The sequence below is a fragment of the Echeneis naucrates genome, chromosome 11 (genome assembly GCF_900963305.1).
Source record: "Echeneis naucrates chromosome 11, fEcheNa1.1, whole genome shotgun sequence".
In the NCBI taxonomy this organism is placed as follows: Eukaryota; Metazoa; Chordata; class Actinopteri; order Carangiformes; family Echeneidae; genus Echeneis; species Echeneis naucrates.
Window position 1 is genome coordinate 11068093 of NC_042521.1, and position 16399 is coordinate 11084491.

The 16399-nt window shown below is 42.7% G+C and overlaps 2 protein-coding genes across 2 annotated transcripts; both read left to right on the forward strand.

Annotated features, from left to right (window-relative positions):
* The first annotated feature begins 3474 nt into the window (after positions 1 to 3474).
* Positions 3475 to 3930, forward strand: LOC115051494 (protein atonal homolog 7). Its single transcript, XM_029514896.1, has one exon. It carries the CDS (start codon positions 3475 to 3477, stop codon positions 3928 to 3930), a length of 456 nt encoding a protein of 151 aa, XP_029370756.1.
* A 1773-nt stretch (positions 3931 to 5703) lies between these two features.
* Positions 5704 to 7384, forward strand: twist1a (twist family bHLH transcription factor 1a). The gene is made up of 2 exons (XM_029514294.1): positions 5704 to 6441; positions 6885 to 7384. The coding sequence occupies exon 1, from the start codon at positions 5857 to 5859 to the stop codon at positions 6412 to 6414; it is 558 nt and encodes a 185-aa protein (XP_029370154.1). The 5' UTR covers positions 5704 to 5856; the 3' UTR covers positions 6415 to 6441; positions 6885 to 7384.
* Positions 7385 to 16399: the final 9015 nt, after the last annotated feature.

A 16399-nucleotide genomic window follows, 5' to 3' on the forward strand; every position in this document is an offset into this window, starting at 1 on the left:
CTGCCAAGCCAATCAGAGTGCGAGGTGTAGAATAGGTGGGGCGAGCGAACCAATGAGTCAGCTTCCGGGTGTGGCAAGAAACACCGTCAGAGTGACACAACGAAGAGGCAGATAGCTCAGGAGTTAAACGCATCTCCTTCACTCCCACTCCCACTCTCTGCCTGTTCCTCCTTCTCTCTCTCTAAAAATTTCAAACAACTACATACAAGTTGCAATACAGAACTTATTGGTTTACAATGACATCAACTTTCTGTCTTTACCTGCAGGCGGGTGATGTAAAGAAAACTTAACTTCCATAATTTGCAAAACAGTAATCAAGGATGCATCGCGTATCATCAGAGAGTGGAGAAAATAAGCTATAGAAACTGAAGGAGATGAAGGAGACAGATTCAAGGAGAGGAAAAACATTGAGAGAGAAACTAAATGAGAGAGAAGTGTCTAGTTTCAGATTTACAGTGGTAGTGGGAGCGATTTGGCTGTGTTCTTGTAGCGCAGCAAGGACGGAGCCAGAGGAGGAGTAGGAAGACTGATTTACATGGTGAGAATGGCTTTGGCAGCTCTGGAGTAACGAAATGGACACATACTGTTCTCCCATGCTCTTTATATTAACTGCTTAACTTAACTTGAACAGCTTCAGTGTAACAACTGTTACAACACATTACAACTTTTTTTCACAATCAGTCCTTATGTAAAATGAAAGAAATGGTAATAGTCAAAACACACAAGTCAAGGTCTCTTCTTCACAAACCAAGTTTCAATATCTGCATGTTGGAAGATACAAGTCAATTGGTGACTGCCAAAGTCCAAATTAAAAAAGTTTTCAGGTAACACTGGACTGGCACAAACTGAAATTCATGGTTCCCAGAAGAAGATGGTCTCTGGCTTTGGTGATCCACTGACTTCTCCTTCAATTCCAGGTTGGCCTTAATAGTTTGAAGTGATGTGGCTCAATCTGTGTGTCATTTTGGCACAAATATTTGGGAATTTGTCTGTTTAATGAATTCATTTAATTTCTGTCTGGCACCATAATTAGATAACAGGATCGAACTTGTCCATATTTGACCTTTATGGTCTCACAAAAGGAGAAAATCCTTTTCGTGGGTTTAATGCTGAGCTCATAATTGTCAGACAGTCATTGTTTACTTTAATTAATATCTAGTCACACCACAAATTATCATTAATTGGCCTTTTCTTAAAGTAACAGTAATAACAGAGTAAAACTGGAAATGTGCCATTATGATTGTCAGCACAAAGCTCTGTCCCACGTGTTTCCACAAAACTGGGATAAATCCTGTTGGTTTGTGTGTGTATGTGTGTGCATGTGGGTGGGTGTGTGTGTGTGTGTGTGTGTGCGTGTGTTTGTGCTTCTTTTGGGGTTTTACTCCTTATTTAAGACCAATATTTACCCAGCAGCCCCAGGGTGAGATTACCTCATATTCTCCCGCCCAGCTGTGCTTTCTCAATGTTTCCATGACAACCAGCGGAATGTCCCATCATGTTTATCTGCCCGCCAGGGAAACAGAGCAGAGAGGAAGAGGACACCATGGAGGGAGATGGAGAGGATAAACTGAAGTTAGGGTGTGTATAGAAGGCGGACAAATGCTCTTGAGTATATGGAATAATCACAGGAATGTAAAAGGAAGTGCAAAAGCATAAAAAGACAGAAGCTCGCTGTTTCTTACTGAAGTGTTAACACTGATGGGAGTACAAGATTAACACCTCCACCTGGGAGCTGTCAAGAAGCTGAGTAATGGCAGCAAGAGTAACATCTCTCAAATACTGTCAGGAGGCTCTGATTTATTTTGCTGGGTTGCTGTTTTTTTCCATTCATGCTGACTAATCAAACTTGTTTCAATTTATTACAAAAGCCACAAATTAACTTATATTAGCAGAAAGCAAACAGTTAATGGTTTAACACACCTTAGTGCCATAACAAGTAAAATGGCAGTTTTAGATTTTTTTAATTATTCATGGATGCAGTTTCCTTAGCTATAGCGGAAACAACAAATGCCTAAGCTCCAGAGGCTTGTTGTGCATTTGAACATAACCTCTGACCTCCATGCTGGACACACCAAAGGAGAAATGATCATCTGGGATCAGAAAAATTATGGTGCCTTGTTTTATTTCAGTTAAGCTCTAAGGTTGAAATATTCGTTGCATTTGGAACAATTTGTCATCATGAGTGGGCTTTAAAAACCGCCAGGGCTACTAGTCTGGCTGAATTCAGCAAGTTTTAAAAGCAGAACACTCTCTCCTCATTTAACCACAGAAGTTGAGTTGCCCTTGAATAAACTGTTAAAGCTGAAAGCACCTAAAACTCAGCTCTGGACATTTCCTGTGTTTGAATTTGTCTAAGAAATAACCTTTCCTGCTGCCGACTCAATCATTAAGAAGCCAAAGTCAGTCCCAGCATTCCCAGTCAAACTGCTTTATTAAATTATTATTAGATCAAATCTGAAAAACTATTAGAAAAAAAAAAACCTTAGTAATTTGATTTGGCAAGTCAAATGTGTAACTATTGTCTTTTCACATAACCTCAACAGCAGATAAAACATTTCTGCAGAAAACAATAAACCATGACAATCCGTGTATTCATAAAGTTAAAGTTAAAACTCGAGCCTGAAAGCGGTTTGTAAATGTCCAGACTCAACTGCTCTGATTTTCGCTTTCCCTTTGTCGTCACCACCATCATCATCAGCAAAGATTAAAAAAATAAAGTAAAATGGTGTTACAGGGGCAGAGCACTTTATAATGACCAAGCACTCTCAAAGCATTGAAAGCCAAAGTTTCACCAGTGGCCCTCTCAGCAGTCTTTGCAGTGTGGACACTGTCTATCCATGGGAACGGACAGTTAGGCTATTTGCTTTAATTTGCAACAGAAAAGCTTGTGGTGTATAGTGACTGTAAGGGAATGTTCTATTTGTTCTTCCCCTGGCCCGTTTAAGTGATAAAAGTGTCATTATTTAGCCTCTGAAGCAAAAGAGGACAGTGCAAATAAGACTGTATGACCCTCTGTCAAGAGCCTCCGTTCTCCAGAAGCTCATTAAGGGGCTCCAGGACAGCACATCAATTGGCAGGGCCCTCCGGTTTCCTCTCGCCTTTTTAAGCCTCACTCCTGGGATTTAGCCCACTCTTTCGCCGACTAACTTCAGAAATGGACGCAGTTTAGAGCTGGAGGGGACATGAAAGGGGAGATGTCGCGCTGGGAAGTGGCATAAGCGACTTATTAAAACAGCAGGAAAAGGCCTTGGATTTGAGCCAAATAGGATCTCACCCTGTCGGACTCTGACCGGATTTGGAGAAGTTTGGGTTCAGTTTTTCGAGATGATCTCCTGCTTTGGTCTCCCTGTCTGCTGAAAGATTTTAGACAGCCCTGAAAGCTTTGATTGGCGTCAGTTGTTCCGCTTGGCTGAACAGCAGACCTATAAAAGTGACATTGACTTTCCCCTATGAGACTGCATTCGGGGACTGAATATGGAGTTGAAAGGCCGCTTAGTGGACTCCACATTCATAAATTTTGTCAATGACATGAACCTTATAGAGTTTCCGCAGAAGTACAGCCTGGCACCGAAACGCCAGGTGAACAACACCCCACACAGTTCGAGGAGCCAGATGCGATTGAACGACTCATCCTGGAGCAGGGGCTTGGAAAACGACGCCGAGCGCCTGGTGACGACCCCACCAAGGTACTGTACCCGGGGGGGGCACGACCACGCCAAGTCTAAACGGAGGAGGATCATCACCGTTGTCCAGCGACAGGCGGCCAACGTGCGGGAGAGAAAGCGGATGTTTAGCCTGAATGAGGCTTTTGATGAACTGAGGAGGAAAGTCCCGACATTCGCCTACGAGAAGAGGCTGTCCCGTATCGAGACTCTGCGTCTCGCCATCGTCTACATCTCCTTCATGACGGATCTTCTGGAGAACACCTGAGATCGAACAGAGAAATGCTAATTCCCGGACACTGAACTAGACCTGACCACCGTTCTTTTATTATTCCTTATAACCACAGAAAACTAAGAATAATATAGCCATCAGATCCGTTGTTTATTACATCATTTCCAAAGAGCATTTCTGGAAAGTAAAATAGTGGCATCACTACGTTTCCTAAAGTATTAGATTCACCTAAACAAACCGAGGACACTTTCTATTTAATTTATGTAACTGACTGTTGCTTCAAATAAACTTATAGCCGATGATAACGTCTGTTCTTTCCGCCCCGATACAGTGAGAAATGAATAATTGGACATATAATATAGTTCAGACTCATTTTAACCGAACTCATATAAGGACTGAGCTCACAGGTGCTTTTTCAGCACCTTGGACAGCGACACGGCCTCTCGCCTCACCTGGTGAGTCAGTGCGAGCAGGTGAGGCCGCCTGATGCGTTCAAACTCTCCGTGACAAGCAACACGCCGGATTTATTGGACATTGAAAGACTTACATTTCAGCAGATTTGAAAAGCTAATTCAGTGCCGCTGGGTAGACTGTTACCTTTGGCACAGAGGGGTTAATTGCCCCAGCAATATGAGAGGTATAGTACAACGTCCAAAGAGGCTAACGGAGGAGCAGATCTCCAAAGACAGAGAATTTAGAGAAGGGTGAGGAATATCCCAGAAGGTGCTTGTCCCTGTCCTGGACAATGAAAGGGTCAGGTCGAGGGTGCTGTGACCGTGCTGGTATCATCCTCACTAATCAGATGTGATGCCTCAAATCGCCTCCATAACTCCTCTGATCTAGCTTCAGCCATAGAGGTATACTATTTTGGCTGGATTTTGATATTATACTTTTCCGCAGTATAGCCCCCAGAGGTGGGTGGTCATGTGTGAATGTAGCCCCCCCACTCACCCCACAACAATCCATCTCCATCACCTCCACAGTGTTTGCCTTGTGCACTGCAGTGCAACACCGCCTTCAGCGACCCGCTGTGAGCACGGATCCGCCCTGAGAGCTCCCTGGGACGGCCCGTCCTTTAAACCTGAGCCTCAGTGTCGGGATCCCTGCGGGAGTCGGACCCGTTTAAGCGCATACCTCAACGCGGGGCCGCAGAGGAAAATAAACACCTCGCTCTGCTTGTGCGGACGGACACCCCCTGCTGTGACAACCTCCTGTGTTTCAGTAGGTCTGATCTTTTTCACCGCCACCACTGCTCCCATGTCAGCCAGCGTTCAGGCCTGAAAGGTGAGAATTTAGGCCAGACATCAGGCCTGCGGAGGGATTTCTTAGTGTATTCGGTTTGTTTTCAACATGAAGCGATCATAGGTCAACGTAGCTTTTTGTGTGTAGTATAGTAACCTAAACATCACACTATACTAGCAAAAAGAGCCTGATCATGGTGTAACAACTTTCAGATCTACAGTAGTTTCAAAAATGGCACCAGAAACAAAAACATTATGTCTTTAGGACAGAAATAGATTGGGGTGGAGGAGAAAGAATTAATCCTTAAAAATGGGTCCTTAAACAGCTCTACGCCAATGATTCTCTAACACCGCCCCCAGGCCTTTACTACACCCCATTTCACAATGTTGTGTAAAAAGGAGCCTGCATGTCTTAAACACTATTCCTAATATTATAGTTAGTCCTCTCCTTCTCCTGCAGTATTATGTTACACCCCTCCTCACCCAATCACGTCGCTCCCCAAAATCCTCCTGCCTGCTCCTATAAGAGCCCCGGTCGGCCCAGTCCAGAGGCCACCTCTCCTTCTCCGAGGCGCACCACATTTACCGAAACAGCCGCCCCCACCCCGCCGCAGGCCGCACTCTCCGTTACCGTCCCTGTTTGTTGATGTGACCGGTTCAGGGGACCCGGGTCAGGGGTTGTAACGGTCCTGCACACCGCGGAAAAGTTCGGGCAGAGACGATGCGGGAAGAGGACTCCTCCCCGATGGACAGTGCGGGGAACAGTGAGGAGGAGACCGACCGCCAGCTGCCGCGCAGAGGCGCGAGGAAGCGGCGAGCTACGCGGAGGAGCATGGACATAGAAGAGGAGGAGGGCGACGTGGAGAGTCCGAGACCCGGGAAGAAGAAATGCAGAAAGAGCTGCGACAGCGGAAGCGGAGGCGGCAGCGTCGGCAGCGCCGGCAGCGAGGCCAGCAGCAGCCCCTCGCGCTCCTTCGACGACCTGCAGACTCAGCGCGTGATGGCAAACATCCGCGAGCGCCAACGGACTCAGTCTCTGAACGAGGCGTTCACGTCACTACGCAAGATCATTCCTACTCTGCCGTCGGACAAACTCAGTAAGATCCAGACACTGAAGCTGGCGGCCCGGTACATCGACTTCCTGTGCCAAGTCCTCCAGAGCGACGAGCTGGACGCGCGAGGAACCAGCTGCAGCTACGTGGCGCACGAGCGCCTGAGCTACGCGTTCTCGGTCTGGAGGATGGGGGGCGCGTGGTCCCTGTCCACGACGTCCCACTAGCGGACCTGCAGCGGATGGCACAGCACGGTAGGCTGAGCTCCGTCCACCTTCCTCCTGCGGGGACCCGAGCTGCGCCAAAAATGCTTCTTGGCACATTTTACGCATCGCGTAAGATGAAAAATCAAAGCGGTCTAGTTCTCGTGTTCCAATAGCTGCGATCCACTTTGGCTGCAGTATTTGAACGACATCCATCCAAAATGTGACTTAACTAAACCCGTTTTGTTTTTGTTATTAAATATGAACACAAATTAGTTGTTCTTTGGATGTGTAACTTGAGGGTTTCATAGAACTATACTGTTTTCCGGGGGGCAAAAAAAGAAAAACAAGAAAAGCCTATGTTTATATTGCTTGCCCTGAAGGTCACCATGTCACAATGTTACACTGACAATAATAGTTCCACATCGGATCGATTTCGGATCGATTTCCAGGTATTTGGTTGCTCTCTAACAAATTCATGCTTTCTTTCACAGGTTATCCAGACTGAGGAACCAGTGGATCAGGCCAACCCTTCAGACAGACTGGCACAGGCCAAACACAGCCTAAGCCCTTTCATAGCTGCTGTGCATGAGGCCTGAGAGAAGAGTGGGCTTTTCACATTTCCCTCTTCCCTTTGCATGGACTGTAATATTTGCAAGGGAGCACTTAGGACAGACAGGATGGATATGAGGAAAGTGAGACCACTGCGACGATGAATGTTATAAAAACGAGAATGAGCTCTGAGGAACGGCTCTGTTTTTGAAATAGAAGTGAAAAATGACAATTCATTCCACATTCCCTGTGACAATGTTTCACAGAAAATTACATTTTGTATTTATTTTTATACACACGTTCAAAATTCCTTTCCCCCTCTCAAATAAAAGTTATTTATTTTTGGGATATCACAGAATGCTGAATGAATCTGGAGTCTGTGCATCTTGACTGTTGTAAATACTTGGCAATATCTTGAATTAAAAAAATGAAGAAAAGTACATTTAATTTTCTCCAATTGTGTGGATCATTCAACTTTAACTTAGGGCATGAGGGGTGAATTGTTTTTCATGCCTGATATTTTTTGAGACACTCTTCCCGTAGTCTTGGTGCTTTAAATCGATGCAGAGTGTTTATTTTCATTTGTTGTTGCTAAATCCCCGGTCAACTAAGCCACAGTGGAGGGGGACAAAAGAAAACATTTCATACCCGCAGCTTATTCTACCATGATTTCTAGAGCTGAGGTATCTGGGAAAGCCATAATTAGTTGGTGGTCTGTTTGAACAGGGTGAATATGAAGCTGTGGGAGGCATGCATGATATTCCCAGATGTCCTCTGAGCCACAGGTCAGCATGGGAGTCTCTTGCAGGTGCTACAGGAGCTACTTCAAGAAGTTTGACAGCTAAAAGTAGTGAATATGAGTCATAATACAGGTTAGAGTGTGTGATTACGTAAATAGCTGTAATTTCGATGAGAGAAAAAACAAAAACCCAGTTATCCACATATAAGGGTTAAGATATAATATTCTATGTATTCCTCTCCTTTTTGGCCAATATTTCATAGTGTTTCCACGAATAGGTGACTTTTTGGGAGACAACTTAAATGTGTCTTCATCCTACTACAACTGGGAAAACCTAAATTTTAACAATATTTTAATATAATAGTTGCATTGAAATCCATTTGCACAGCCAGTTGTAATACTATTTAATTTGATGCAATAATAGTTCAATGTTCTTATAATTTGAGGTCTGTGGATTAAGATGGAGAAAATATCTCAATAGATATACAAAGCACAAATACCTAAGAAATATGTCTTTAAATGTATTGTTAGATGGACAAATGTGAGGGTTAGGGTTAGGGTTGGGGTTAGGGTTAGGGTTTTTCTTGATTGTAAGGAAATGCAAATGAAACAATGTGTACATCCAAGAGGAATACGGTATTTCTGTACTGCTAAAGTCATATCAGCTGGACAATCGTAAATGAAAGATACTGAGCTCACCACAAATTCATTAAAATGCACTGAGCTCTACATAGACTTGTTGAGGGATGACTATGGGAGCATTACTGTGTTTTTGCATCACAGGTTGCGTGCAGAAGGTAAAGCCATCAGCTCTGACCTCGAGGCCCCTCGCCAGCCACCAGGGGAATTGATTCCCACCCTTAGATCACCGTAGCCGTGTTATCTTAAACTTGAGGCTGTTGCTCTGACACAGAGGAATGTCACCTCTGAAGCTCTGAAACACACACACACACATACAGGTTGTACACACACAGAGGGAGATTTCTCACGCCTACCAAACAGTGAAATACATTCCACAGAGAGAGAGAAAGAGAGGAGAGAGGGGGAAGAGGGCTCGTGCAACTCAGATCCAGCTTTGAAGTTTGAAGGTAATGGGATGGTTGCTTGTTATCAGTGTGAAGGCATCTGGCTCTTCGGATTTAAGTGTGCTATGATTTATAGACTCTTTGATGATTGTCGCTCACAGACACCTTCTATCTGCCTGTTTTGGGCTTGTGGATTCCATCAACCAATCTGAGATTTAAAGGTGCAGGCCTGTGTGTATTTTAATGATGTCAGGACATGCAAATCTTTGTGAAAGTGTATTTCTCATTCCTCTACATTGGTGACATACCAAGAAGTTTACTGGTTGTTTAAAACACTCTAGCAAAGCTTGACTTGCTTCATTGTTTTATTTTATTTTTTTTTTTTTTCAGCTTTGTCTCCCTCACTTCCATCTCTGTCTGAAGTCCCCCTTTACAGGGTAACAGGCCCTGGTTTCTATTAACCCTCAACACCACAAAAAGACAAGGGGTGGGTGGTGGTGGGGGGGGGGTCAGGCTGACACACACATACACACAAACACACAAACACACATTCACTCACTCACTCAGTCACACTCAGGGGGAGAGAGAAACTAGAAAGTATAGATTTACAGGTCTGGTTTTCATTACTGCTAATTATTTGCATTTCATCTCAACAAGCCATTGTGTGATTGTGTGTATGAGCAAACCTGTATGTGTGTGTTGATCATGATTGCGTTCACCTGTATGTGCACTGCTATTTGTGGTTGGCTGCTTTCAACCAATGCATCTAAAATCAAGCCCACCACATCTGAGAACAGCGTGTGAACCAAACTGACATCTACACTAATACTGGCACTCAGGTGCCCTACACCTATCACTGGTAGAATCCACTCTACCTGCGAACAGGCCACACATACAATGTAGATCCTGATTGCTTATTGACCCAGAGCAAACACATCAGGAATTTACTGCAGAGAACATAATTGTTCATGATTTCATTTTATTTACATTATCCTACATCATCTTGAATGTCTTGGAAAATTCCATGGGTATGAGGGTAGGCCTACCTCATCAGTTTCATGAAGCTGAAAAACTGTAGAAGACCAGCTGCAGTGTCAAATGTTTCTGATATTATTCAACACTTAGTTACATATTTAACAGAAACAGTTGCAATGCTTTGAAGTAATTGAGTCCATATAATTCAGCTTTCTAAAGTCAGACACTGTTGTCTCTTTAAAAACAGCGGAGATGGGTTTGAGAAAAATGTATATTTTGGAGACAGCAGAATCTAGTGAAAGAGCAAAGCTGAGTTGAGTTGAGCTGCATTAGGTAAATTGTAGGATAAAGCCTTTATTTGGAACACAGCGCGGGGATTTCTTGGCCTCTGCGGCATCAATATTGACTGACAAAATATCTTAACCGCTATAGCTGAAGAAACACCTGCTTGTTTCCTCTGCAGCAACAGTTATCATTAGTAGTAGTGATGGGTTTATAAAGTTAGGTCTCTTTAGCAGCAAACAGGAACAGAGTAAAATATAAATCAACAGTGTAGTAGAATAATGAACAAACGCACCCACCCACACATCCATACATACATTCCCTGAGGTGGGTGCCAACTGCACCCATCATTCTTAACCTGTGACCCCTCACACTGACCCTGTCCCACTGACAGCAGCGACCCCCAGCTGGACAAGGAGTCGCCATGTTTGCCTCCAGAAAATGACCACTCAATTCACTAACACTTCTCAGATGCATGGGCACAGCAGTGACGAGACATGTGGGGTATGGATTGTGGAGGACCAGCGAAATTTCTGCTTTATGGGGACGTGTCTGAAAATGAACAAGCTGAGAAAGTAGGGAGAGAAAGAAATTGAGAACTCAAGAGAAGGAGGCAGGAAGAAAGGAACAAACTTATACGAATCCTCTCAGTGCTCCTGCCCAGGGCTGTTTATCTTGCAGATTGAGTTAAGCACAAGCCTCTTATAAGTCTCCACATACCAGACAATATCACAGTGGCCCTGCTTTACGAATATAAACATAGGCACTTTATCAAAGACCAGCACAGTTCATTCAAACACATACGCTCTTTCTCCTAACTTAATTTACTGCACCCTATACAAAGTTCCTTTATTAGATTTAAGCTGTTTGGATGTTTAATTCTGTCTGAAAATGGGAAACTTCAGGGGTCTATTGATGACTGTTAAAGGGGTTTTCTTCATGTTTACCTTGTGAAACCGCACTGGTCTCTCATCATGCAATATGTCTCTGGACTATCAATATGGAAAAGCCCTGGGTCACATACAACACGGTGTGTGTTATTTCCACAGAGAGAAGGCATTGTTTAACTCAACAGAGGCAGCATTCTCAATGGGGAAATGTATGTTTCCTTGCCAGGTTAACAGGAGAGAGGATTGTTTTGATGCTACACAGTAACTGAGGTTTTTCTGACACTCATAAATGCACACATACACATAGTATTGCATCATCCAGTCTATAAAACATTTGAGCTTCTCTTAGTTAAAAGCAATAACCAGCACACAGCCATAGTTAACTGGCATCTGAGGGCCCCTGTCACAGGCGAGTGTGCACACATACACAACGGCAAAGTGAGGGACGACTTGGCAGTAGGAGCAACTCCAGCCTCAGAGTGGGTCTAAGGGGAGCTATGCTGTGAGAGAAATAGATGTTGAATTCTGCAGCCTTCCCTCTGGTGTTCACTGTGGGGTGGTCTCCCTTTCTTTTTTTCTCCCTCCTCACTACTTTGAGGTGGTCCATTTCTCTCTTCTCGCCTTGCTCTCACTCCCTTTTTCCCCAGCCTAAATTTTTTTCTCTCCTCCTCTTCAACATATTCCCCCCTTTTATCTGCCACATAATCTCCCTCGCTGTTTAATATTTTCCCCTTTCTCATTTCCTCCTCTTTGTGAAACAGCCTCTATTTTTCTCTTTTTTGTTTACCTCAACATGCACATACAAAAATTCTCATTATTAGGTTAATGCCCCTCACAAGCAGTGTCTGCAACACTGAAGTGTGTGAGTGTGCTCCTACAGACTGAAGAAAACCATAGCGAGACAAAGAGAACGATAGTGGGACTGTAAGAAAACAAAGTCTTGCTGACGCAATGATTATCACTAGCCAGCATTTTTTAGTCAGTTGTACTGTATGTGTGAGTGGGTGTTTGTGTTTTAGTTTGAAAAAGGTACAATATTAGAACATTATATTTCCTTTTCTGACTGTTGTTTTTTCTGCCTGCGTGTCATTTTCTTCTTCCTTTCTGAAGGTATTGGTTGTGTGATTTTATAAGTCTGCCATTTGGTGTCATACGAACCATTGCATGCTTTGTTTTTTTCCAGGTCTTGTAAAACAGGCCTAAGTGCTCTGTAATTCTCTTCCCCTTGCCGCTTGATCAGGGCCAACTTTCAAAGTCACACACATAAATTGGACTCATGGTGTAAGAGTAAAAGAATAAAAATAAAATAACACCACACATGAAAAAAAAAAGGCAAAAGGTCTTGTGGAGGCTAAAAGCACATATAAATGCAAGGAAGGACACATTTACAGAGAGAGAGTGAGACCCTGTGTGTCTCAAGAAATAATAGCACAGTGAAAAGCCAGGCACCAGGAGTGCAACAGGGCATAGGAGAGTGTGTGTGATTGTGTATATGTGTGAGCACATATGTCTGTGTGTATGCACATGCACACGTGCAAGAGTTATAAATAGTTGGATCATCTGGAGCACATTAGAGGTACTGTGTTTAAGTGAACAAGTCCGCTACCTGCAGCCACAGAAACCTCAGAACAGACACTGCCAAGCCCCAAACTGGAAACACACACACACACACACACACAAAGCAAAGTTTACAGAGAAGAGAGAGGAAAAAAAAAAACAATGAACTAAGGCAAAGCTATTTCAGCGAATCTTAGCTAAAATGGATCTCTGAATGAGCAGACAGGTAGAGCGTCTGGGAGGAAGTACTTCACACGATAACACAACCTAACTGTGGTAATTTGTGGCGCTCCACAGCTTTAAGACAAACAGGGATTATTAGCAGAGGCACCATAGGGATAGCAACTGTGCTATTAAATGGTGGACTTGACGTGAATTTAAATGGAAGGGAAACACAAAGTCTGAACAAAGTTGTTTTGCTTTGAACTAACCATACACCACTTCCCGAGGCCACACACATGAACAGCACCTGTATGCACTAAAGTAAAAATCTGTCTGGCTCACACAAACATGCACAAAAGCTTGTGCAATTAATAATACAAGTTTCCTCTCCCCAAAGTGGGCGGAAAAGGGCTAAACACCTTTCTAATCATCATCCTTTAAAATGCCCTTTATCAGCCCATCCAATTACACTATATATCTAAAATACTTATTTAAGAACAGCTGTTTACAAATGTGACCTTTCAGCTCCTTAAGGCAAGCGTAACTGCAAAAAATGTACATTCACTCTTGCCCCTGTCACAAATAAAGCTCAGAAAGCAATAGTGCAACTACATCCGTATTTCTAATCTTTCAGGATGTCCCAGTTTCATTGCATCTTCTTTCCAAATTTGCCTAAAATCTAAGGCCTCCAGAATCAGCAGTCGGTAAAGGAAGGGAAGCCTCCCCCTCCAATAGCACATTTACACTCACACACACTGAAACCTGAGCCCCAGGAAGTGGTCCTGCATGTCAGGGTAGACAAATTATTCACCATTTGAAAAATGCACCTTTTCTCCTCCTATATTTTCCTCCTCGTCCTGACTCCCTCCTGGCCATTTTCTCTGCATTCATTGTTTTCATTTCAGGCCCTCCAGAGACGAGCAGTAAAGGAGACAAAAAGCTCTGCTACCTGTGTTATCTCAAAATGCGCTGCGTTCAGGCTTGAAGCAAGCTGCTGTGGTTGCACAGGCCCCAGAATTCTGGGAAATATTCTCCTGCGGTGTTCCCTAAAGACTTGTGGTATTGCTGCCCACAGAATCCCCACCACGCTTTTGTGGAATTTCCTAAATGGATGAAAAGCAGGTTTATTTGAACTCTTTTGAAAAGTGTAACATAGATCTTCCTTATCTTGATGCGGCTGTATTATTTTACTGTGTAAACCAAACTGTGAACAGGCTGAGCGAAAGAAAAGAAAGAGCGATTTTGTGCTGATTTTATGAAAAGAAGAACGAAAAAACAATAAAACCACAAGTATAACATTTAATGTGGGCGATTAACACTGTAAAACTTTCTTCAAGTGACCTCGCCAGTACATTTACTTTATGAAAGTGAATCCATAATAAACAAAGATGGATAACAACTTTAACTAATATATATACACACACACACACACACACACAAATGCAGAAACACGCAGACACACAGTTTACGCTAACTGGAGCAAAACCAATCAAATGAAAATACCCCTTGATATTAACCACATCATGGTCTATTTACCGTACTGTCAGACTTTAAACTTGACAGCCGATGTGAAAAGCATTACATAAATCCTGCACACCTGAAATCCATAGTATTGATTTTAAAACAGAGAATATAAAGAACGTCAAACTGAAGTGATTACAACAGAATAAATGCAAGAAAGAAACTTTAATGCACAGCCAGCAAATGGTAAAAATGCCTTTTAATCTGCAACTGTCTGACATGTAGACTTTTCTATGTTTTCATTATGTTTTCATGTTTCCATTCTGTAAAGAGATTTTTAAATAAATTCCATGAACTTGAAAAATAACGTTATAAGTTCATGGCAAGACATTTACAAAAATAAATTTTCTGCAAACACTGCTACAAGGCTGTATAGGTCATGTTTGGGTTAATGTATCTCAGCAGTATTTTTAAGTCCCCTGGAGACGTACCCCTGTTAGTTTCAACTTATAACTGCTGTTTCTTCGTCAGTAGAGCACAAATGAAAAGTACTGCATAAGCGCAATTTACTTATCCTTTGCTGCTTTGAAAACTCATATGTCAGAGTGATCATAGCCAGACTCATGTCATGCAGAAAACTGGTGTACCTGGCTATTGCTTCGCTTTTATATTTTTTCTTTGTCTCACATATAATGCATTGCTGCTTCTATGGCGCAGTCTTTGCAGAGATATTTTGTAGCTCTAGGGTCTGATATCTGCACTGTTTATGTGACTTGTTATTCTGTCCTTGTGTGGTGTCACTGAATGTAATTAACAAATATGCACCCCACAAAGACTGTAAACGATCCATCTTATTTTCTGTGACTGAATGACTTTGTGTGACTGTGTGTGATGGCGGTTACCATCGAACCACAAGAATGAACCCACAGTATAGAATGACACTGTTGTTGTGCACCAGGAAGTGTCCTCTCTCCTCCTTATGTCAGGGCTGTGTGGATTATGCCGAGGTCAGGGGGGGGAAAGGTTGTGTTAAGTGGGGTTTGGAAGAGCAGTCGCCAAACACACTTTCCCCTCAGGCGAGTGGTAGACGGACAAATGAGGGGGTGCATATGCACGTGCACATGCACACACACACACAAAACCGTTGATTCAGATGTAAACATCTTCCCCATCAGTACCCACTGTGCCTTGGGCGAGTTGGCCCACTGGCCCACCCTTATGACCCTAGTTAGTGTGGTGATTAGATATCTCGAGTCATCGTCTGCAAACATTTAGCCGGTGTCACCCATAATCTAGTTTCTGTCACCCTGTCACCATGGACTTAGAAGAAACATGCACACGAACATGCAACTGAAGAGTTAACTGCTGCCGGGAGGGCATCATATTTTATTATTATTATGATGGAATGTGATACTCAACATAAATATCTATTTTTAGAATGTGCCCCACAAATCCAAAGTGAGGATAAAGAGTTTATAGTCTCTACATTTACAGCTAGTCAACATGTAGGAAGCTTCACAGTGGTTCGTCACTTTGATATGCCTAAACACAATGAACCATCTGTAAAGTTTGTTACACATCCAACCCTGTGCCTAGTGCAGTCTTCAGCGGGAGCATTATGGAATTTTTAAAAAGTGATGAATAAATGCAAACCAGGTTGCTCAACAATCCACTAACATCTAATTTAGTGCATATAAGAAGTTCCTCACATTTAAATCCAATGTATGCGCAGAACTTGGGGAAAAACATACAAATTACGTTGTCATGTTTTCTTCATATTAGTTTTGTGATAGGAAGGAGTGATTGACTAACATATGACATAACATTTTCATTCAACATGATGTCTATGTGCTTCATTTTTATAATATTACATTCCTTCACAAAAATTGTAGTTTCCAAATTATTTGCTGGCCTGCTTGCATTACCATTTAAGTCCACTGGGGTGCAGCAGCTCACAGGTTGGAGTGGTTCCGGGAACCCAGTTTAGTCATTGTAAAAAATTGGGTTGAAATTGGGTTTTCTTATCCAGACATCACTTTTGCCAAGTTATCTCAGTATCTAACTCGCTTTTTTCAGCTTCTGAAATGGCATATTGTTACCTTATTTTGTGTTTCTCTATAGTAGACTCTAGTTGTATAAGTTTACAACGTGAAAATAGTCAATGAGCCTGTTGAGCATTTTAAACATCTGAAAACATCTGAAACATCTGAAAATTTCCACCTCTATTTTTTTTTTATCAAAAATGTTTTTTCAACTGCAAATCACTAAAATCAAACACTGATAAATTATACTTATAGTATTAATACTAATAGTTACAGTTATCTTAGTGACTCTTTTGTCCAACTGAGGCTCAGTCCCAGTTGCAG